The sequence below is a fragment of the Eptesicus fuscus genome, chromosome 6 (assembly GCF_027574615.1).
Source record: "Eptesicus fuscus isolate TK198812 chromosome 6, DD_ASM_mEF_20220401, whole genome shotgun sequence".
Lineage (NCBI taxonomy): Eukaryota > Metazoa > Chordata > Mammalia > Chiroptera > Vespertilionidae > Eptesicus > Eptesicus fuscus.
Window position 1 is genome coordinate 8,869,391 of NC_072478.1, and position 23,021 is coordinate 8,892,411.

Genomic DNA, 23,021 nt, shown 5'->3' on the forward strand with positions numbered 1-23,021 from the left:
ACTGGAAATCAAACCATGACCTCCTGGTTCAAAGGTCAATGCTCAACCTCTGAGCCACACCAGCCGAGGACAACGTGTCCTCTCCTGATCTGTTGGCCTCATCATACCTGAATAATAAAACCTACATTTTAAAATGCGGTGGAGCAGAAACCAGCTGCCATCTCAAAGAGGCAGCCATGATAGACAGGGATCCTCTGGACTCCAGGAGGCAATGTCCAAGCTCTGCTCTCCTTGAAGAAGCCTGTGGGTAATGCAGGCTGCCCCACCGCCCCTGCTCTGGGTCCTAGGAAGCAAGAAGCAGAATGGCCACAGAGGTGGGCGCTGCCCAGACTACCCAGCAGAGGGAGACAGAGGCCCAGAAGCAGGCAGATAATGCAAAATAACTTTAATCACCACCCTCAGACGGGGCAGGGCAGGAGCAACGTCTACGCACAGGCCACCCTCGAGCGGCCTGGGGCCAACCCCACGTGGGGCATGTTCCAATCCAGGCTCCCCACATTCAGGGGCTGGGTCAGGCACATCCGGTCTCCAGGGTCAAGTCCACAGGAACTCAGGTCTGCAGTACTATGGTCAGAAGAACCCATATCTGAGGCCTGGTGTGCCAGCAGCCGCATGCACTCGCCATGGCTGCCACACTCAGGGCCCCAGCAACATGATGGCAAGAGCTCATCCTCAGAGCGGTGAGGTCTTCTTCTCTGAGAGCTCCTTCATGGCCACCAGCAGCCCCGGCGGGTACAGGAGCCGGGACAACACAAGCAGAATGGCAGCAACCAGACCCGCACTTAGCACCACTGTGGGGAACAGAGAGATGGGATTGGTGAGGGAGTGGAAGGAGCCCCACACCCACAAAGATCCTAATGCGTGGGGATGGGGGTCTGCAGCCTGTCCCCTCCCCAAGCCCCAGCTCCTAGGAACAGCTGCCCCAGGCCCAGGGAGTAGAAGTGGGAGGGCCTGCTCATCATACCAGCAGCTGCAATAACCCCATAGGCACTTCGATTTCCAGACTGGACTGAGTCCTGGTTCCTGACAAAGGTGGCTGTGGCATTCCCGAAATAGGTGACACTCTCCATGGTCACAGACATGCCTTCCTGGAGGGTCTCAGTTCCTGCAATAAATCCAGGCTTTCATTAGCTGGGGAAGGGGTGTGTGTGTGTGTTTGTGTGTGTGTGTGTGTGTGTGTGTGGGGGGGGGTGAGCAGGTGTTCCATGTGCCTGAGGGAGACCTTGAGGCACATCCTCCATCCCAGACTGAGTGAGGTTGGTGAGCACTGGTGCTAGGAGTGACCTCTCACTGCCCCCACAGGTATGCAGACAAGAGCAAAGGCACAAGCCCACACTCGCACCTGGTCACACACGTGGTGTCAGACATCCTCATCTAACCACCAGCCCTCCCCACTGCTACAGCCATGATGAGGTCCCATGGCACATACCACAGCCAAGCTCATCACTGGAGTCAGGACAGTCTGGGTGGCCATCACAGAGCCAGGTGTGTAGGATACAGGTGCTGTCCAGCAGGCAGCGGAACTCCCCTGCCGGGCAGGGCTGGCGGCCACAGTTGAGAAGGCTCTTGTCGATGCCATCGGGGCAGTCATCGATGCTGTCACAAGAGCAAAGGCTGCCCTTGGGCGGTGAGCACTGCCCATCCTGGGTGCACAGCTCTGTCTCTGGAGTACAGAGTCAGTCAGGTCCCTGACGCCCCCACAACAGGGCCCAGGTACTCCCCACAGCCCATCCTCTTGCAAGCCTCCTGGTCTAAGACCACACTAACCCCACCTCCGTGTAAACTCACCTCTTCTCAAGCCTGAGACCCAGACTTCCCTCCTTACAGCGCCCCCCTCCCCACCAGGCCCTACCCCACTGTGCCCCCTGAAAGCTACAACCCTTCCACAAGCATCACCTCTTGTGGTCCCATCCTTGCAAGCCCCGCCCCAAGGTGCGGCCACTCACTGCAGTCCTCCTCATCGCTGCCATCAGGGCAGTCCGGGTCACCATCGCAATGCCAGGAGAGGGGCACATAGTAGCCGCTGATGCGGCACTGGAAGTTTGCGGGTGAGCCTGCGAGATGAACACGAGTGAGGCCTGGGAGGCCTGAGCCTGGACCCTCTCCAGAAGTCCAGTAGTCACAGGCTGCGAACACGAGGAGACGGGCCAGGTCCCAGGGCGCTGGAACCGTACTGGTGGTCACTCTTTGCTGAGGACCCACTAGATGCGGGGCTTGAAGCCGAAGAGTTCACAGCCTCACCACAAGCCCTACTGGGCAGGTTCTACTGCGATCCCCATTCTGAAGAGAACACTGAGGATATGTCCGGCCGGAAGCAGCACAGCTGGTGGCAGGGTCAGGGTTTGAACCCAGGTCTCACTGATACTGGAGTCATTGCCAAGCTCCAAATGGTCAGATGGCCTCCCCAGGACGCTCTCCAAACCGCATGGGGAAACAGACTTGGGGAGGGGCCATCTCTGAACCTGCCCTGGATCAGGCCCATGACATGCCACCTGCTTAACAAAGGGGTAAAAGCTCAGCTTAGTCGCCATGCTTTATCATCCTAGCTCCTAAATTCCTCCAGATCGGACCACTTTCCGCATCCTGAATGGGCTGCCTCACCAGGCCCTCAACCTCATCTCCATTTGGACACTGGAGACCTCTCAGTCACATCATTTGGTGACCCACTTGGCCTGTCTGCTCAAAGCCGTCTCCTGGTCCACCAGCCCTCTCACAAATCCTACCTCCTCCATGTGACCCACAAGGCCTAGCCCACCCCTCAACCCTTCCTGGAACCTCGCTTCCTCCCACGTTTTCCTCTTCACAAAGCTCCCTCTGTCGTGGCCTCCTCACTGCTTCACCAAGAAGCCTGGCTTGTTCCACCTCAAGGCCTTTGTCTGTGCCGTTTCTTGGCCCAGTATGCCCTTTCCTCCCTCCTCTCTACCTGGTGATTTCCTCCTCAGCCCTCAGCTCTCAATCTGTTTCCTAGGAGGGGTTTCCTGTCCCTCTCAGAGACTCCTGAGGTTCTGCCTCCCACTTAGAACAACCGTCTTCAAACGGATATGGATTAGACTGGACACTCAGTGTGCCAGGACCATGACCTTGTGACCGAAAGCCCAGGGTGGTGCCTGACAGTAAGTGAACATGGGTCACACTCAGGTGAGATCTGAGCCTTCCTGGAGCCTTGACAGCAAGGGATCAGCTGTATGCTGAGCTGGAGGAGCACAAAAGGAACTGGAACCTGAGTTTGAGGGACAGAGAAGAGAGTGACTTTTAGGGCTTCCTCCTAGATGCAGCAAGATGGGTGGCAAATACCTGGGGTGGCCGCAGTCTAGCCCCATTTGATGCTGGTCCACTTGCCCTTCCACTTTTACTCACGGGGCCTGAGCCTCCAAACACCCCACTCTCCCCAGCTGGCTCCTCTGCAGACCTCCAGGCCCAACCGCAGCTGTAGGCCACACCGTCCCTGAGCTCGGTGGAGCCGGGAAGAGCTGTGGACAACCTGGAGCTGGCCTCCTTCCCTGCCCATGGGGGACTGTCAGCATCCAGGCTCAGCTTACTCCCCAGGCCTAGCCAGTCTTGGCCTGGACAAGCAACAACGTCTCTCCCTGGCCTGCGGGAGTGTGTGTCCCAACGTAAAGTGGGTGGCAGAGCAGAGTTAACTCCACCTCATAAGGTTGGGGGACCAGACCAGGGACTTCTCCTCCCAGCCTTGGTTTTCTTGCCTGTAAATGGAGCAGTTAGGAGTCCCTACCTCAGTGTCCTGTAAAGGGTTTGGTACTTGGTTAACATGAGTCCTGCCTTCCTTACAGGAACATTTAACCTGAAAAGGCAGGGACTTTGGGATGAGGTAGAGGACCAGATAAAAGGAGAACCCACGTGTGTGAACCTGAGCTCACAGCTGAAAGTCAGGGGCACCTTTGCACACAGGGAGGCCACTCTAACCCTCCCAGCTGCCTCTGGGAACCTGAGACAGCCACCAATATCACATCGGCCAGGGGTCACAGGGAGGGAGACCTTTCGTTCTCTAAGGCTAGAGGAGAAAAGAGCAGAGATTGGGAGGTGGGAGAATGGCCGCCGAGGAAACAGCCACATCGCCTCAGCTCAGACGGGAGGGTTTGGAAGGCGCTGCTGCTGCGGAAGGTACCAGGTACCAGGTGACCGACCCTGCAGCGTTAGAGGTCGGACACCCAGGGCCTGGGGCGAGCCCGCGCTGGGCTCAAGGACGGCCGGCTTGGAGGTAACAATGGGTGACGATAAAGCAGAGCAGGTGCGGGGTGTGAGCAGGGCCAGAGCACGGTAGTGACAGGCAGGCAGTGAACTCTTCCATTGGTGAGAACTCGCACAATTTCCCAAAGAGTCAACAGCCACAAGCAGGAGGAGTGTCCGGACGGAGTGCGGCGCAGCCAATGGCGAAGCGGTGCCGGCGGGGACGAAGCTAGGCGGCTGGCCAGGTGGGCGCACGGGCAGCGCGGAGCTCACTCACCTGTGGTCTGGGCCCGGGACGGGGTCGGGGCTGCCTCCAGGCCCAGCACGAAGCCGAGCAGCAGCTGCAGTGTCAGCCCCAGAGCCGCGCTCTGCTGCGCTCCTCCCAGTGCCATCCAACCGCTCAACGTGCCTCCCACGCCCGGCGCCGGCCCGCGCGGTCTGGGTCTGGAGGAGCTCTGATTCCCGCGCACGCGCGCACCCTCCAGGGGGGCGGGGCCCCAGCACAGAGGTCTGGCCGCTAAGCCTACCGTAAATGTCCGAAAGCGAGGGGACCCGCGATTTGAGACTTTCGCACTTTTCCCTGTGATAGGGTACAGCGAAAGGTACAGAGGGATGGAAACGAACTTGTTGACGTCTACTTACAACATTTAACGTCCTACATGCATGCCGCAGCACGTGTACTGCCTAACTATCGTATTTAATATGGCAACCACTCCCCTCAGAAACGCCCCATCTCCGCCTTCTAATCTTTTGTGTAGCTGACACCCTCTTTACTGTATTTCTTTGGTGCACCCGACACATTATATATTTTTACTTATTTTGGTTTAGTGTCTGATTCCCAACTGTAATGTCAGGCCCAGGAGCTCAGGAATGCTGTTCTTGTGTCCCCAGTACCTAGTGGGCTTTTAAATATAAACATTCTGGCTGGCGCCATTTGGGGGCTCAGCCCATCTGGTTTTCCAGATGACCTAATAAACTTATTTCTTAAAAAATATATGAACATCCTGTTCCTGGCACCTGGATGCGCTCACGCTCAGGGTCTCACTTAGTGCTCATGTACCCAACAGGGAAGTATTATTCACTTCTGCAACAAGATGTGAAGGCAATCCTTGGGTTTTCACTTCTCACACTCACCCAGAAGGCACATAAAATAACAAACCTTCTGCAAGCTTTCTAGCCAATCTGGTTTCTGTGTTCTCTTCTAGGAAATATTTTCACCTTCAGCTCTGTCTTCAGAAGCAAGTCCCACTGCCAGCAAGACCTCACCCAAACAAATCACTGTCCTTCAGCATTATGCTGGATATGCAAGTATTTACCACCCTGTTCCTGTGAAGCTACACTATAGCATACAGATTTTTACAGAAATGGTTCTATTTGCCGGTCGATGGCACACTTCACTATTTGAAAATGTTGGAAGTTATAGCTGCTTTTGGAGTAGTTATATTTTCTGATAATAATCTCCCAGGGGAAATGGGTAAGAAGCAAAGATGCAAGGGTGCCGAAGCAGGTGGGAAGAGTAGCAAATAGGACTGGGGGTAGGAGTGTCTGGCCTTAAAGGCTGTTGGAGGCTTGACAACAGTGGTGACCTCACAGGATCGAAGGAGCGGAGATGATGGACAGGAAGCATTCAGAACTGTACCTAGCAGAGAGAGCTCAGGTGTCCGACTTTACTCCCTCGACAAATTTCAAGTCTGGGTCATAAAACTATTCTGAAACCTTCAATGGCACATCTTGCCTGGGGTCTTCTGAAGCCCTCCAGGGTTGCCCTCCTTGTAGCTTCCGCAATACCCTGCTCCGCCTTCCTTTCCCTGACCTTCCTGAATCTGATTTATCACTTACCATTTACCCCAACCAAAACCCCACCTCCTCTAGAAAGTCTTCCCAGGTGTTTCAGCCTGTGGGGCTTCTTATCTCTGATGAGCTTTTAGCATGGAGATGCCCACTCTGGTCCACTTATACCTCCTGCCTTGCTCTCCACTTCCACTCCCCTGGCACACAGCTGATCTTAACCTTTGGAAAGGCTGTGGGGTTTCATGGGGCAGCCATGCCACTCCCCGGCTTGAGGTCACTGTGTTGCTCCTGCAGCCAGACTGGGACCACTTTGTTTTGGCTTTTATTTTCCTGCTCATTCCTCCACAGGCACAAGCCCCTTACTTCCCTTGGCTGACTCTGCCTCACCCCCTGTACCCTGACGCCCTGAGCAGAAAGGCTTCTGGCTCAGGGAGGCCTTGCCTCACCTGTCCTAGGTGAGCTTTACCTATGAGCCACCTTGCTGCCCTCTGCCTTCCCTGCTGAGCTGCAAGGTGGTCAAAGTCAGGCAGGGGCCACAGTAGGAGGGTACTAGCCAATAATGTCCACATGAGCAATGGCTGGGCAAGCACTTGAGCTAAGTGAGCAGTATGTCTTTGGCCCTGCTGTCTTCTCAGTCAGAGCCTCCCCAACCCCCACAGCGCTGAAATCCAGCCCACCACTCTCAGGGATAGAGCCAGGCCCTTGGAGAAGGGATGGGACATCTCTGGGCTCCCTGCACCATGTCCTCCATGTCTGCGACATGTCATCCTGGAGCCCGAGAACTACTATCCCTCTCTGTCCCTGAAGCATTCACAGAGTTAAGAGATTTGGCACCAACTTCACCCCGAAATCCAAGTAAACCCAGTGTCACTTTAAAAGTAAAAATGGCCCAGTTGGCATGGCTCAGTGATTGAGTGTCGACCTATGAAATAGGTCACGGTTCAATTCCTGGTCAGGGCACATGCCCAGGTTGTACACTTGGTCCATAGTAGGGGGCATGCAGGAGGCAGCCAATCATCATTGATGTCTCTCTCCCTTTCCTTCTCTGAAATCAATATATATTTTTAAGTAAAAATGGAATTGATACTAGAGAGCACAATATAATATATTTGTCATAAGTTAGGTCACGTTCTCCCAGAATGGAAGAGCAGGGGAAGCACTCGGTAGTCCTGAGGGCACAGTCAGGTGGCCCAGAGCAGTATCACAGGTAAGGCTGGTCCTGGGACAGCTCCCACTTCCGTATGGGAGGAGCTGGTGTCACCGCCTTCTTCTCAGTAGCTGCCAAAGCTGAGCTGGAAGAGGAATGATATCTTACCATTTGCAACAACATGGATGGACCTAGAGGGCTAGAAGTATTAAGCTCAGTGAAATAAGTCAGACAGAGAAAGACAAGTACCATATGACCTCACTTATATGTGGAATCTAAAAAACAAACACACATACCAGCTCACAGATACAGAGAAAAGATTGCCAGGGGTGGAGGGTGGTGAGTGGGCCAAGGGGGTTAAAAGGCACAAACTTCTATTTATAAAATAAGTAAGTCCTGGGATGTAATGTACAACATGGTGACTATTCTATATAATAAAAGGCTAATATGCAAATTGTCCCCTGCACTGGGATTATGACCAGGGGGTGGGGCTGGCTGGCCAACTAACAGCCCACAGTCCCTCCCCCCAACGTGCACTGCCCCCAATCGGCTCCCCCAACCTGACTGGGGGCAGGGTCTGCAGGACCCCACCCATGCAGTTAATAATACTGTATTGTATATTTGAAAGTTGCTAAGAGAGATGTTAAAAGTTCTCATTACAGCCCTAACTGGTTTGGCTCAGTGGACAGAGCATCGGCCTACGGACTGAAAGGTTCCAGGTTCAATTCTGGTCAAGGGCATGTACCTTGGTTGTGGGCACATCCCCAGCAGGAGGTGTGCAGGAGGCAGCTGATGGATGTTTCTAACCCTCTCCCTCTCCCTTCCTTTCTGTAAAAAAATCAATAAAATATATTTTAAAAAGTTCTCATTACAAAAAAAATTTTGTAACTATGTAAAATGACGAACACTAAGTAGACTTACTCTGGTGATCATTTTGCAATATATACAGATATCAAATCATTATACTATACACCTGAAACTAAAGGACCTTGGAACTTTATCTGATTTGCTGGAAACCCACCCCTGCCTGAGGCCCTAACCCCTACACACTGGGATAGGTGGGGATTAAATGAGTTTGCAGATGAACAGCTCCTGGCAACACAGTTCCCAACATAGTTGATGCAAAGTAAACCGGACCTTGAAAAGCAGAGGCAAGAGAACAGGCTGGCTGCAGGAATATGTGGCATCCTCACCTTTCTGCTGGTTTGCCTGACACCAGCGCCTTCTGTGAGGACATGACAATGGAAGGTGGCATGGCTTCCCTGCGGCCATCACGAGTACAGTAGTAATTGTTGGAGAGCTTGTGGCTGGGGCCCACAGGGAGCCTGGGAGGAGGCTGAGTTCTAAGGAAAAAGGACATCAGCATTAAAGCAAAGCCCTAAGTGCTCTCACTGCCTGGCTGGGCAGGGCTGGTCACCTGTCACTGGGACAAGGCTGCAGGCCAGGGGTATCCCTTGGTACACTGTCATGGAGGGACATGCCTGGAGAGGGTCCAGAGCAGGGGTCCTCAAACTTTTTAAACAGGGGGCCAGTTCACTGTCCCTCAGACCGTTGGAAGGCCGGACTATAGTTTAAAAAAAACTATGAACAAATTCCTATGCACACTGCACATATCTTATTTTGAAGTAAAAAAACAAAACGGCAAAAACACCCGCATGTGGCCCGCGGGCCATAGTCTGGGGACGCCTGGTCTAGAGCCTAGAAGCAGGTGGCAGCCCAGGCTTTGGATGTGAGAGCTGGGTCTGCTACACTGCAGGTCCCCTATCTGCCCCAAATGGATGAATGCCCTTTTGTGAAACCCATGGAAGGGATAGGCCCCGTCTGAACAGCTGGGCCTGTTCCCACCCTCCCCATGACCCAAAGCTTGGCAGCTGGCCTCACTTCCACCTGAAGATGCTCAGGAAATGAAGGAGCCAGGCTGTGAGGCTCTGCCCACTACCTATCCAGTAGTTAATCAGTAAAAGCTCGGGCAACAAGCTCCAAACATAGCTCATTCTGAGGGGCTCCCTTCCCAAAGGCCAGACTACACAAATCCTGGGTTTCCTGCTATTTCAGGAACTCTCTGGAGCAGGACAGTGGTCCATGAGGTCCGAGAGGTTGGCGACCGCTGCTCCAGAGAACCCTGCTGGGATCAAGTCTTACAACTCAAAGAGCACCTTGTATTCCAAGCCTCCCAGGCCTCTGCATTTCCTGTCACCTCATGGTGGCTGCGGCCAGAAAGGGGGGTGAACAGAGCTCTGTTCTGGGCTTGGGGTGAATTTACAAAGAAGCTGGAAGCCTGAAAAGGAAACCCTAACCTCAAGAGGAGCTTTCCTAGAAAATATAGTAGAGAGGGAGGGCAAAATGATAGGAAAAATCTTTTAAAAACTGGGCTTTCATGCAACCATATTTTTAAACTTTTTGTCTGGTAATCATTTTGCCAGGATTTAAGTTTTTTCTTAATACAAGTGATAGTCATTGTGCATTTTTTAAAAAAATAAATACAGATAAATTTTAAAAATTTAACACTCAAAATGTCCTGTGCGGAAGTTAGAATTTGCTTCAGCCCTGGAGTAGAGATGATCTCTGTAGGAATGGCCAGTTTTCTGCAACCTAGCACAGAGAAGATATAAAAGAACCAGAGCTGGCCCTAGCTGGTTTGGCTCAGTGGATAGAGCGTCAGCCTGCAGACTGAAGGGTCCCGGGGTTCGATTCCAACCAATGATTCTCTCTCATCATTGATGTTTCTTCTTTTTTAAAAATTGATTTCAGAGAGCAAGGGAGAGGGAGAGAATGATAGAAACATCAATGAGAGAATCACTGATCGGCTGCCTCCTGCACGCCCCTCACTGGGGACTGAGCCCACAATCCAGGCATGTGCCCTGACCAGGAATCAAACGGTGACTTCCTGGCTCATAGGTCGATGCTCAATCACTGAGGCAACGCCAGCTGGTCAGGCTCGTCATTAATGTTTCTCTCTCTTCCTCTCCTTTCCTCTCTGAAATCAATTTAAAAAAAAGAAGAAAAAACAAAACAAAAACCAATGCTGAAAGGGAAAGACCAAATGAAATACTAGGGGGCACCAATACCCTAAAGAAGCTGAAAATTTTACAAGTTTCCTCAACTGACCCAAACCCTGGATGGAAAGCAATTTAAACTTTGATATTAGGAATTAGTCAATTTGGTTATTAGTCAATTTTAATGCCTTCACTGCCACTCTCCAAGACTGCCTTAATTTGCCTGCCACGGACTTCATTTTATACTGCTATCCCCCTTTCCTACCTGTTTCCGTCACACTGGCCTCCTTCCTACTTCTGGCTCTGTTGGGCCTTACAGCCTTCGTGCTCACTGTTCTCTCTGCCCAGAACGTTTCTTCAATAATTATCCTTTGGCTCCTTCTCATCATTTAGGTGAGTCAAATGTCAATCCCTGAAAAGAAACTTTTCCTGACCTACATGACCTGAGATATTAACACTCCAGATTACTCTCATTTATCTCTGTAGCATTCCAGAATAACGTGGGGTTTTGTTGTTTTTTTTTTTTGGCCTGCTGTGTTTTTTCCCTACGTTTTTCTCTCCCTAGGATATGAAGGATTGAGGACCAGAACTTCTCTTGTTTGCACTGGTATCCCCAAGGCTTGTACATGGCAAGGGCTTGTAAATTTCAAGCATTTTTTGGACACTAATGAGTTGAAATCAAGACACTTCTGGGTTCAAGTCCCAGGTGTCACTTTCCAGCTTCTGAATGGCTTTAAGCAAATGATTTAGTCTCTCCACGCCTCGATTTTTTTTTTTTTCCACCCATTGCTTGGGGATGATACCACCAACTGGCAAGGCCACACTGAGGAATGCAAACCACAACGATTCCCAACCAGAATTCACGTCCAATCCGGCTGTTTCCCAGAGCAGCAGTCTACGACACAGTCCAGCAAGATCAAAGGCAAACCTGTCTTCACAACCTAACAGGAAGCTGGAGGCAGGATTTTAGCTCAGGGCTTCAGGGTCTAAAGGAACACGGGTTTTGTTTTTGGTGGAAGAAGGACAGAACAGGGCGAGAGTTTGAGCAGCAAGCGGGGCCTGCTCACCGCTTGGCGATCTCCTGGTAACGTAGCTGCAGCTTCGCCTGCAAGTTGTGCTGTGGGAGGAGGAAAGGAAGGATGTCAGCCAGCAGGGCACCCCAGGAGAGGAGAGGGACAGCCCAGGGAGAGAGAAATGAAGGGAAGGAGAGAGATGGGCATGTGGAAGCAGGGATATGGGCCCTGTGAAAAGGAATGTCGGGGCCGGGACCACCAGATCCAAAGTTAATACGGTCAGGAACTAGGGAGATGCCAGGTCTCCTGCCAAAGGGTGGGAGTGGAGGTGGGTGTGTCCCGGGCTGAAGGCCTCAAGAGTTCGGGGTCCCGGGCTGAGCGAGGGGCCTGGCCCGGGAAGATCTTGGCACCCAGGGTACAGGGTAGAGTGAAGGAGCGGGTCCCGGGCGCACGGAGCTCGCAGCCCCCCACGCCCATCCCAGCGCGGCCCTTCCTTCCCGCCCCGCGCACCCCGGAGGCCCAGTTCCGTAGCGCCTGGATAAACCGGGTGGCGGACGCCATCTTCTCTCTGCGCTGAAGGGCGCCGGCAGCATCGCTGCAGCGGGGGCTGTTGGGAAATAGTGGATAATCTCGCGAGAGCGGGGGGGCGGGGCTAGGACGGCGTATAAAGAATCTCCCAAAAGCACGTGACCCCTTTCCGCCCGACTGTTGCCGCCATCATGGACACGAGTCGTGTGCAGCCTATCAAGCTAGCCAGGGTGAGGAGGGTGCCGGTGCTGAGGGCCGAAGTGAGGCCGGTGGGGTAGGGGGAAGGGAACCGGGCCGGGCAATTCTGACCCCAGCTTCTTTCCACCAGGTCACCAAGGTGCTAGGCAGGACCGGTTCCCAGGGGCAGTGCACGCAGGTGAGCGGGGGTGTTGGGGGGACTCTCCCTCTTGGAATCCGAGAACCCCTTATCCCAGGCTTCCTGGAGGGTCCGAACCCCCACCAAGGTCCTGCCCGCCGGGTCTGAGCTCCAGTGAACCTCTTTGTCTTGGCTCAGCGGTCTCCATGGACACTGTGGCGCCACGCTCTGCCGCGTATGGACACGGGCCCAGAGCTGCAGTTTCCCCCCATGGTGGCAGCTTCTGGCGCTCGAGAACTTTGTTCGCCAGTCTCCGCCCTTTTTGGTTTTCCTCCCGGCCCAGTCCTACCTGCCAGCGAGCCTCACCCCCCCCTTTCTAAGTTTCCCTGGGCCGCCCCTTTACGCCCTCTAAATCTAGATCTGCTGCCCACCCCCTGGTGCCTAGCCGTGGCTGGCCCACACGCCTCTCCGCCCCACCCCACTCCCGTGGGTCCCGTAGGTCCGCGTGGAATTCATGGACGACACGAGCCGCTCCATCATCCGCAACGTGAAAGGCCCTGTGCGCGAGGGCGACGTGCTCACTCTATTGGAATCAGAGCGAGAGGCTCGGAGGCTGCGCTGAATTTGTGCCTGGTGAGTGCCGTACCGGAATGGGGGAACCGAGAGCCGGCCTCGGAACACTCGCGGCTGGTGGTAGGGAGGCTTTGGCAAGCCCATGGGTGAGGGCTCTGGGAGGAGGGTGAGGATGTAGAACGGGCTGCAAGGCGGGGGAGGGAGTTTGCCAGTTGCTGGGAGGCCTGTCAGCATCTCATGCTTGGGTCTTTTTACAGGGTCCTGGCTGGCTGGGTGAACCACATAGCCCCTGGGGAAGATGCTCCACTGTTAATAAAGTGTTTATGTAAATTCGGGTTCTTGTCTGGGGTCACTAGGCTTGTAATACCTTCTGGTGGGTCACTGGCCCCTTTGCATTCTGGAAACCTGGGGGAGGGAGGTTCTACCCCAACAAGGCATTTTCTTTTTGAAGAAGGAAACCAAGTGTCTATATGTGCACCTAAAACAAGATACAAGTTTAGTTAGAAATGTTTTATTTATTAGGAAAGAAGGTCAACCCTTCACCACCCAACCCTATCCAGGTCCATTGTGCGAGGCCGTTCACGGAGACTGGGGGTCCTCTCCATTGTCGCTGTTTCCTCTTTGACCAGGCATGGCCGTGGGAGAGTCGGGGGGTGACTGGTGAGAAAGGTGGTGGAGGTCATGTCACACTCTCTTGTGGACAGAATGCTGTGGGTTTCAGATGCCATAGACTCAAGGATGCTTAACTTAGTGGAAGTCTGGTTCCTCTCCATTGTGGTCATGTCTAAGGAAAAGCTCCTTCACGGTGGGGCCAGGCTGCCTAGGTTTGAATCCTGCCTTTACCCCATCTGACCTGGAAGAGGCACTTAACCATGCTTCCTTTCCCACATCTCTGCTGGAAAGAGCAGGATGGGCAGGCTGATTTAGCCTTGAGTATTTCCGCTTTGAGGGACAAACTGGGTGTTCCCTACCTGCTGGCTGCTGGCAAACTGATCCAGTCTCCAATTCTGAAGCTCTTACTTGCAGGCGGCCTGCATCCTCTGCCCCAACCAGGCCTAACTACAAAGGGTTCTTAACTCCTTTGCTATGAGCCTCTTTGGGGGCAGTAACTGACAGAGAAACTACCAGGCCGCCTCTGATCATAGATCAGGTCACTTTCCCTCTGCAAGCCTCGGTCTCAGTCTATAAAATGGAGGAAGTGTCCCAGACACATCGGAGATTAAACCCCCAGTTTCTCCCACCATTTCCCTGAGGGAGTAGGAAAGGGAGACCTTCCTAGAGCATGCTGGGTATCCTCACACAATGTGCAGCTGTAAAGTTTTGCTGCTTGAGGTTGGAGCTACACTCACCGGAGGACCAGGCTGGCCTGAACTCAGGTGGGCATGCAGCAGAGCAGCCACCTCATCCTGCTCAGCCTCCAGAGCCATGGCCAGGGCACTGGTGCCCTCCTGAAGAAAAATGGACAGTTAGGTCAATGAACCAAGGCGCGGGTACCCTGCCTACCCAACCAGCCCCACCCACAGCAGCTCACATTATCCAGGAGGGCAGGATCGCAGCTTGGCTGGGCCAGTAGCAACCGGACAGTTTCCAGGTGTCCATACTCACTGGCAAACATCAGTGCTGTGGCTCCGTCCACATCTTGCACATTGACATCTGCCCCACATGCTAGCAGGGCTGCTACCATGCCCTGTCGGCCATGGCTGATGGCCAGCATGAGGGCTGTCTGCCCTGTCTGAGGAGTGGGGAAGACAGGACTGGGTGCGTTTTAGGGGAAGGGAGGTCAAAATCAGGGTTGGTTCCTGAACTGTAAGAATCCACGTACCTGGCTAGCCTTGGCATTGACGTTGCCCATTTGGAAGAGTCTTTGGACCACAGGCATGTCCTCCTGCCCAACAGAGGTGAGTGCAGCTAACATAAGGGCTGAGTAGCCTGCTTGATTCTGGCAGTCAACATTGCAGACTCCTAAGAGATAGGGGATCAGTCAACTTAAGCCCACACCCCTAGCCCAACCTGGGTCACCTCTCCCAGTCTCTGGTTCATTTGTGTTATAGGTGGACCCCATGCATCATGAATTGACTCCCCTTTGCCTACAAGGTTCTCCCACCAAGTACCATGTGGCTCCTCCCTCCTATTCAGTGTTCTACCCTCTCCACCTGGCACTCAATAAGGGATGTTTATTTTTATGGCTACAAGCCACCATTGTTCCCCCAGAGAACTGCCAACTGGTTCACCTTGATCCAAGTCCCCCCTCCTTTCCTTGCAGCAGCCAGAAATAGTTCAAAGAAATTTGGTCCAGTCTATTTAAAACCTTCCTGTTGACTCCTGGAATAAACGCTATTGTCCACCATGACCTGTGAAGCTGTTAACTTATGTTCCTCTGGAATACTCCCCTTCCCTAAGCCTGTGACAGATTGAATGTGTCCTCCAAAACATGAACTGTAAATGTGACCTTATTGAAAATAGGCTCTTGGCAGATGTAACAAAATAAGGTCATGGTAGGCCCTAATCCTGCATGACTGGTATCCCAAAGAGATGGGTTGGGGACAATGGCTAGTGATCCCTTAAGATTGAGGATGGTTGGAGTTAGGGAATAGGCGAGGAAGCTGAGACCTCAGGGGGGTGAAAGTTGTGAAGAGGGGTGTTGGGGAGTAAGGTTATGGAGGAGGTGACATCAGGGTTTTAAGGTGACCTTTCAAGTGTAAGGCTGGTACATCAAGGTGATCGGAGAGGATCAGGCCAGGAACTGAGAAGCCAAGTTGGAGGGATGAAAGGAAAGCAGCCCCTAAATGAGGTTCATTGAGGGCTCAGGGTCCTGGGGGAGGTTGGACCAGGCTGACATACTACAGGTCGGTAGGGTTTTGGGGGATACTGGTGACTGAGGGGGAGTTGGCTGAATGGGGTTCAATACAGGGTGAAGGCGTCCAAGGAGCCTTGGGTCTCATGAATGACAGCCAATCCCCTTTAAGGCAGAGGATGCCCAGAAAATTACCAATGCATCACCCCCTCACAAGCCCCAGCCTGGTAACCATCCCAGAGTAGTTGTGACCTTTCTTTGGTCACCAAGACCTGCAGGCCCCCAAAGGTTACTGGGCCTGAGGGAGGGCACTCAGAAGGGCTCTTGGGCAGTTGGTCCCATGGGCAAAGCAGCATGGGTGGCCCACTCCAGCACTACCTGGTACCTGTATGCTCTCAGTACTTGTCTGGGTCTGCAACACCTGGGACCGTGTATCTATTCCCGAGGCAGGGGATGGAAATGTGTGAAGTGGAATCAGAGGATAAGGGACAGTCCCAGACCAGGATGGTAGTCACAGCCCTGACCAGTGAGCACCTTCCCTCAAGATTGGAAAGGCAGCCGGCTGGACATGTGGAGTTAGGAAGCACCAGGGCTGGAGTTTCATACTGCATGCCTGACACAGGTGTTACAGCTGTCCAGGCAGGGAGATGATGCATTCCCATTTCACAGTTAAGGAAGCTCAGAGATAAAATAATGTTTAGGACAACATAATTCAAAAGCCTGGAAAGTGAGTGAAGGGTCAGGAGCAGCACTCAGGTCAGTCCATGTTGGCTCTTGAAACACCCAGTGAAGGATGGTGGTCCCATCTGCCTGGCCAGCCCATCTCTGTACATTTCTCCAGGTTTTCCCAGCTGCCCAGGCTCTCCTTTACCTGTCCTCCACCCCATTGCCTAGTGCCCTGCCCACCCCTCCTCCATGCTGACCAGTATCCAGCAGCAAGCTGGAGATGGCAAGGTTCCCATGGGACACGCTGTAGTGCAGGGCTGTGTTCCCGTTGCTGTCCGCCAGGTTCACCACGTGGGCCAGCAGCTCCTGTCCCAGGCGTGCTACCGCCCGCAGGACCCCGGCTACCAGCTCAGCCTGCGAACGGCGCTGGCTGGACACTCGAAACCACTCCAGGGCCACCAGGCGCGCTGCGCCCTGCCGGGACAGGGGAAACCATCAGCGACGGTCCCGGTGCCATGGCGGGGCGGGAGGGCGGGTGTACAGAGGTGCCATGGCGATGTGGGAGGTGCAGAGTTGGGGCTGGGAGTCCAGGCAGGGGGAGGATGGCCACTGCTTGTCTGAGGAGGGCCGTGGGGACCCATGGGGCCGCACCCCTTTGGAAGAGGGAGTACATTGGGCCCCGGGCTCACAGGAGCAGGGATCCTCTTCTGGGGAAGAGCCTGTGGGGAAGCCTGGAGTGGAGGAAGGTGAGCGCTTTTCTTTTGGCGAGTGGGCCTGGGGCTTTGATCAGTGCTTGGGGCGGGATCCTTTTAGGGAACCAGGTAAGGATCAGCATGTCCTGGGAGATTCCTTTAGAGCCTGGGATTGGTGGAGGTCCCAGGCGCTAGGGGACGGAACTCCAGACCCTCCCCCAACTCTAGACAGGCGCTTCCCTAAGGACATCAAGGGGGGTCCTTGGCGGACTCAAGGACTTCATCTGTAGGACTGACTCCTCGCGCACTCACGCTGTCACGGGCGACTCCACGGAACTGGCTCAGCTGCCGCTGCAGCGCTGCGCACGCCTCCCTCAATCGAGGGCTCAGTTCGCACCTACGGAAGAGGTCGGGAGAGGCTCAGGAGTGGTGCGGGTGGGGGCGCGGAAACTGGAAAGAGAACAACAGTCCCCACTCCAGAGTTCTGGCGCTGCTCACCTCCCCTGCGCACCCGGTTGAGGCTCCGGCTCCGGCTCTCGCTCCGGCTCCCGCTCCGACTCCCGAACGACTCCGCTGCTGGGAGGTCCGGGGGTGCCCGAGTCGGATCCCTGGCCGCTGTCGTCCTCAGAGCCACAGGAGCTGCTCCTCGGGGGATCGGCAGCACCATCTTCGCTGTCACTGTCTTCCTCACTGGATGAGCTCTCGTACCTGGGGGCAGTTTGGGAGGCATCTAATGAACCTCCCCTGTGGGCTCGTTCCCGAGTCCTGCCAGGTGGGACTGGCTATCCCCATTTCCCAGATGAGAAAACTGAGGGGTAGAGCTGGAATTCAAACCCTAGTCCATGTTCCCTCAGATGCTGTCATGAGGAGGGAGGAAATGCTCACTCTCCGTTGGTGACCCCAACAAACTGCAGGCTCTTGGGTCCGGGGCTGGGTTGGGCGCCAGGTGTTCCGTCTCTCCTCTTCATGATGGATTTGAGGATGCCTGCCAGGGATCAGATAAGGGCGCTGAATTCGAGACCAGTGGTCATCAAGCCAGGGCTCCGGGAGAGGTCGGGACTCACCCGCGGGCGCAATGGCCCTGTCCCCATCTGTGAGTCCCGATGGGCTCTGCGTCAGGTAAGGGACCTCCGCGGGAGGCTCGGTCTGCGTGGACTTCTCAACACAACCCCACGCGGTCTGGGTTGCAGCCTCGCGCGACTGAGACTGGGCCGCCGCCTCCTCCGTAGCCTCTCGGGCCTCCTCCAACTCTCGCAGCCGGCTCCGCAGGAGCTCGCTCACCCCGCACTGGTGCTCCAGGCTGGTGCGCAGCAGCTCCAGCTCGCGCTCGGCGGCAGCGGGCAGCCCCAGCAGCGCCTCGGTCACCCATGCGTCCGCCTCAAGGGTCTTGGAGACCGCCTGCACGCTGGCTTCCCGGGTCTCCGGCACTGCCTGGGCTTCTGCCTCTTGGGTCCCCAGCACGGCCTGGATTCCAGGCTCCTGCGTCTGGGGCTCCCGGTCGGGGGTCCCCGCCGCCCCGTCAAGGACCTGGAGTGCGCCCTCGCTGCGCCTCGGAGCTTCCTCGTCCAGGCCGTCCGCCCGGGGACTGGCCCTGGCGCGAACGCCGCGCTCGGAAGTCGCCAGGCGTTCGGTGAGCCGCCGCAGCTGTGCGAGCTTGTCCGGGCGCGCCTCGGCCTCCGCATCGTCTTCTGGCTGCCGGCGCGCGGCCAGCAGCCTCGCCTTCTCCGCACGCAGCACGCGCACCTGCTCCTGCAGCTGGGGCAGCGCGCGCGCCTGGTCCTCGAGCTCGCGCAGACGCCGCAGCGCCAAGGCCATTTGCTCACGCACCATCTGCAGTTGCGCTGGGCCTGGCGAGGCAGGGGTGGGATTGGCGGCGGAGCCTGGGGCTGGGCTGCTGCGGCCTGAACCACGCGGGCTGCGCTCGCGCTCGTGCTCGTGCGCCTGCGCCAGCTCCAGACGTCGGCTGGTCTCCAGGAGCATGTCCTCGACGTGCGGGTTACGCACCGGCACGCGCGGCGACAGCGGCGGCTGCAGGAACCAAGTGGGTGCGCCCGGAGAGAGTGCACCCGACGCTCCCCCTTCGTCACTAGCCAGGGACTCGCTGGATGTCCAGGTCCCTGGGCTACGCGCGCCCGCGATGCCGACCCGGGGCGCGCGGGGACGGCGTGCCGGCTGGGCGCTGGGGGCGCGACGGGCGACGGGGCCGCGCTCCAGCTCCTCCACGTATTTGAGGAAATCCAGGTCCAAGTGGAAGCCATAGGGCGTCTCCACCGTGTAGGATGAGCTCGGGCTGCGGGAGCCCCCAATCGGGCCGTGGCACAGGCGAGAGCCACCCAGGTCTGCGGGTATGACAGGGGTATGAGGGGCGTCAGGCCAGGGGTACTCCTCCCCACCGCAACACACTGGCAGGGCTCCACCTGCACCAAGTTCTGCACCAAGCCATGACACACCCAAGGCTCAAATGCCTATGTGCACCCAAATAGTCATGCAAACACACGTTTATTGAGGCTCCTGCTACATGTCAAGCACTTTTCTGAGGACAAAGCATCGAACTAGACAAACATCTCTGTCTTGTAGGAGACAGATAAACACAAACATTACAAATGGTGCTTAGGGCAATAATAAGGTGAAGTAGAGAATAACTGGAGGAGGCATGATTTTGACTCTCCTCTTCAGGGCCAAGTGATGAGGGGGAATCAGCTGGGGAAGAAGGTTCCTAAAACAAAACAGCCCATTCAAAGGTCCTTGGAGGTGGGGAGGGGGGGACAGGGTGGGCTGGAATAAAGGGTGAGTTGAGGGGTCCAGAGCAGAGTAATGGAAGAGAGGGGGAGAGGAGTAGGAGAGGTGAGATGAGGCCAGACAGAGGGGGACTCCCGGGCCATCATGCGATGTTAGATTACATTCCACATGTGACAGGGCAGCACAGAGGGCCCCTCTGGCTACTATGCAAAGAAGGGAACTGCAGAGTTGTGTCCACACACCAGCACCAAGTGTGGGCCTGTGCACACTTACCATTTTGTACACTTACCAGGCAGGTTCTGATTCAGGGCAAACTTGGCCATGTTTCCTGGAGTAGCCACCAGACACACCCTGAAAGTCACCCAGAGAGGGTAAGGGTCAGGCCCTATCCTTCTGGCTGTGACTCAGGTCAGCCTGGATTCTGACAGACCCAAGAGTTCTTCTCCAACAACCCACCCCCACACACCAGCGCCCTTTTCTCCATCCTCCCTCAAGAGGCCTTGAAACTTTGGAATGAATGAATGTGGGAACACCCAGGTGCTAGGCCTCAGCCTGCTGGGCAGGAGGAGAAAGGAAGAGCATCAAAAGGAGAGAGGAGCCCTGACCGGTTTGGCTCAGTAGCTAGAGCATCGGCCTGCAAACTGAAAGGTCCCAGGTTCGATTCCGGTCGAGGGCATGTACCTTAGTTGCAGGCACATCCCCAGTAGGAGGTGTGCAGGAGGGAGCTGGTCGATGTTTCTCTCTCATCGATGTTTCTAACTCTCTATCCCTCCCCCTTCCTCTCTGTAAAAAGTCACTAATATTTTTTTTTTTAAAGGAGAGGAAAGTAATTCAGAAAACAAGAGTAGCCCAGCTGGTGTGGCTCAGTGGTTGAGCATCGACCTGTGAACCAGGAGGTCATGGTTCAATTCCAGTCAGGACACATGCCCAGCTTCTGGGCTCGATCCCTAGTAGGGGGCATGCAGGAGGCAGCTGATCAATGATTGCCTCTCATCATTGATGGTTCTATCTCTCCCTTCCTCTCTGAAACCAATAAAAAAATATATTTTAAAAAAAGAAAAGAAGCCCAGCTGGCATGGCTTAGTGGTTGAGCATCGACCTACAAACCAGGAAGTCACGATTTGAGTCCCAGTCAGGGCACAAGCCCAGGGTGCAGGCTCGTTCCCCAGTGTGGGGTGTGCAGGAGGCAGCCGATCGATGATTCTCTCGCATCACTGATGTTTCTATCCCTCTCTCCCTCTCCCTTCCTCTCTCGGAAATAAAAAAGAAAAAGAAAAGTAGCTGAAGGTGGGAGTGGGTATGGGTGTCATTCTAGATCCGAGTTTTCTGTCAATCGCTGGGGAAAATCAGAAATTAATCATCACAGGGGTGGAATGTGAACCTTCAGGAGAGGAAGGCAAGAACTGGAAGCCCTCGTGGGCTCATTAAGAACTCATCTGGTCAGATTCTGCAGATTAAAAAACAAAAATACAGAATCACTTAATTTTTCCCTTGGACAAATGCAAACAAGACATAACTGCATGTGAATTTTTACCAAGCTCACCTCTGAGACCTTTATAGGAAAGACAGAGAGTTGGGGGCCAGATGCACAAAGGATGCAAATCAATGGATGCCTGTACCCCTGGAATACCTCTAGTGGGTGCCACAGGGCTCTGTCTTTGGCTTGTAAGAGCTTGTAATGGAACCACAAGCACCCAGGTTGTCAGAGCTGAAACTACGCCTGGGGATGGAGGGAGAGTAAATCAGGGTGACATGATGGAGGCTCTAAGAAACTGAGGGAGACTGAGACACATCTAATAATGTGCTATTTTACAAGAACAAATATTGAGTCCTGAACTTGGATTCAGAAAGCACAGGGTGAGAAAGATGGGGCTTTAAAGAGCTCACATGAAAAGCCTCAGGGAAGGGCAAGCCAGCTGCCAGTATCAAGTGCCTACTGTATTCCCTGCTTGATTACATGTAATCCTGTGCAATCCTGCAAGGTAGATATTCACATTGTTCAGGTGGGGAAACTGAGGTACAAGGCAATTAAGTCAATTGTGGGAAACACCCTCTGCTCATCTTCTGGAGACCTTTGCCTACCAGACCCAATCTGACCTCTCCCTAACCCACTGCTCATTTGTGCTAAACTAACCATCTTCCCACTTCCCACCTTTGTCCAGCCTGGGTCCCTGACCTCCCCCACCCAGAGCCTCTTCCTGTCCCAAAGCAGCTGTTTCCTGCCCCTTATACCAATTGCAAGGGTGGACCAGCAGGATAGCTGGTCATCACACAGAACATTCAGTGCCTCTCAGGACTTGTTTTTAGGAAACTTCCAGAGAAGAGCTTGGCCATGGAAAAGGCCTGGGCGGGGGATTAGAAGGCTGGGCCTTTTCACACACAGCTCGAAGTGGGACTGAGTTGGGATCAGCCCCCTCCTCCAGTGATCGGGTAATATCCAAATCTGCGGTTCGGGAACTCAAAGAATAGCTGTGGGCCATCCCTAAGACCCAAACCACCCCAGCAGCTGGACCCAGAGGCTGGGTGGGGAAATGGGTGGATACTCCAAGAATGGTAACGAATAATAAAAACACTTTTTCCATTTTCAATGGACCAGCTTCAATTCTAGCCAATCTGTAGGTATTAACTTAAAAAAAAAAAATCCTAGCTAAGCCCGCTGAGGTCGGTTTTCTTACTTTCTCCTTTATACAGAGGAAGAAACACAGATTAAGTGATGCTCCCAAGGTCACATTCAGGCAGAGGCAGGATTTAAACCTAGGCGGCTTTGCCGCTGTTTCTGCATTGGCCATTCCACTTGATGGCCTTCTAGAAACAGCCCTTCCCTCCCCGACGGCCCGACCAAGCTGCACTCATGCCGGTCCCCGCGTGTGTCCCGATGGCAGGGAGTGGGCTCCCCCCAACCCCCTCCCGGCTCCAGGGGCTGCAGCCTCACCGGAGTTGGGGAATTGGGGCGTGCAGCTGCCCTCCTCTCTCCTCCGCTCCCGCCTGAGCTGTCACAGCTAGATTCGGGTCCTCCGCCTGAGGCCCCCTCATTAGGCCGTCAGAGCTGACGCCAGACGCCCCCACTCCAGCCCCGGGGACTATTTCTGGACTCGGTGCTGTGATCACGAAATACCGCCGGCAGCGCAGCTCCCGGTCCCGGGGAGGGGACTCTCCCCGCAGCCCTCACCCCCAGCCCCGCTTGAGGCCCCGTGTGGTGGCACCCCTTAAAGTTGGAGCGGAACTTGCACACCCCTGAGGTGGGGGTGTTGGCTGATGACGGAGTGAGGGGGAGGTACTCAGGTCAGCACCCACCACTCCCTCACCGGCCCCCCTAAACGGCCTCGCAGGGACAGAGCCGTTTCCTACAGGAAACGCTGCCGGGCGGTTCCATCCGCTGCCCATTGTCTGCCGGCCCGGTGGCCGTCCGTCCCTCCCCAACACCGTTTCCGTATCACCCCCACGCACACCCAGGTCCAGCGCGAGGGGCTCGAGCCGGGTCCCCAAGCTGTCCGGGAGAGACGCGGGGAAAGGTTGGGGGAGTCGGCTGGGGAGCTAGGGGGCGAACAAGCCCCCACTTGGCTCCCGAAGGGCGGGAG

The 23,021-nt window shown here is 55.0% G+C and overlaps 4 protein-coding genes across 4 annotated transcripts; 1 reads left to right on the top strand and 3 right to left on the bottom strand.

Moving 5' to 3' along the window:
- Nucleotides 1–368: 368 nt before the first annotated feature.
- On the bottom strand, nucleotides 369–4,669 carry CD320 (CD320 molecule). Its single transcript, XM_054717191.1, has 5 exons — nucleotides 4,466–4,669; nucleotides 1,947–2,054; nucleotides 1,430–1,663; nucleotides 965–1,105; nucleotides 369–791 (listed from the first exon to the last, which is right to left on the bottom strand). The coding sequence occupies exons 1-5, from the start codon at nucleotides 4,578–4,580 to the stop codon at nucleotides 673–675; spliced, it is 717 nt and encodes a 238-aa protein (XP_054573166.1). The 5' UTR covers nucleotides 4,581–4,669; the 3' UTR covers nucleotides 369–672.
- Nucleotides 4,670–7,066: 2,397 nt separating this feature from the next.
- On the bottom strand, nucleotides 7,067–11,742 carry NDUFA7 (NADH:ubiquinone oxidoreductase subunit A7). Its single transcript, XM_008151435.3, has 4 exons — nucleotides 11,646–11,742; nucleotides 11,190–11,239; nucleotides 8,320–8,469; nucleotides 7,067–7,271 (listed from the first exon to the last, which is right to left on the bottom strand). The coding sequence occupies exons 1-4, from the start codon at nucleotides 11,694–11,696 to the stop codon at nucleotides 7,181–7,183; spliced, it is 342 nt and encodes a 113-aa protein (XP_008149657.1). The 5' UTR covers nucleotides 11,697–11,742; the 3' UTR covers nucleotides 7,067–7,180.
- A 49-nt stretch (nucleotides 11,743–11,791) lies between these two features.
- On the top strand, nucleotides 11,792–12,887 carry RPS28 (ribosomal protein S28). Its single transcript, XM_008151436.3, has 4 exons — nucleotides 11,792–11,893; nucleotides 11,992–12,039; nucleotides 12,479–12,612; nucleotides 12,810–12,887. The coding sequence occupies exons 1-3, from the start codon at nucleotides 11,855–11,857 to the stop codon at nucleotides 12,599–12,601; spliced, it is 210 nt and encodes a 69-aa protein (XP_008149658.1). The 5' UTR covers nucleotides 11,792–11,854; the 3' UTR covers nucleotides 12,602–12,612; nucleotides 12,810–12,887.
- An 84-nt stretch (nucleotides 12,888–12,971) lies between these two features.
- Nucleotides 12,972–22,515, bottom strand: KANK3 (KN motif and ankyrin repeat domains 3). The gene is made up of 11 exons (XM_054717192.1): nucleotides 22,376–22,515; nucleotides 19,733–19,794; nucleotides 17,769–19,043; nucleotides 17,590–17,689; nucleotides 17,203–17,412; nucleotides 17,017–17,101; nucleotides 16,270–16,486; nucleotides 14,375–14,514; nucleotides 14,084–14,284; nucleotides 13,902–14,000; nucleotides 12,972–13,209 (listed from the first exon to the last, which is right to left on the bottom strand). The coding sequence occupies exons 1-11, from the start codon at nucleotides 22,474–22,476 to the stop codon at nucleotides 13,132–13,134; spliced, it is 2,568 nt and encodes an 855-aa protein (XP_054573167.1). The 5' UTR covers nucleotides 22,477–22,515; the 3' UTR covers nucleotides 12,972–13,131.
- Between the last annotated feature and the right edge of the window lie 506 nt (nucleotides 22,516–23,021).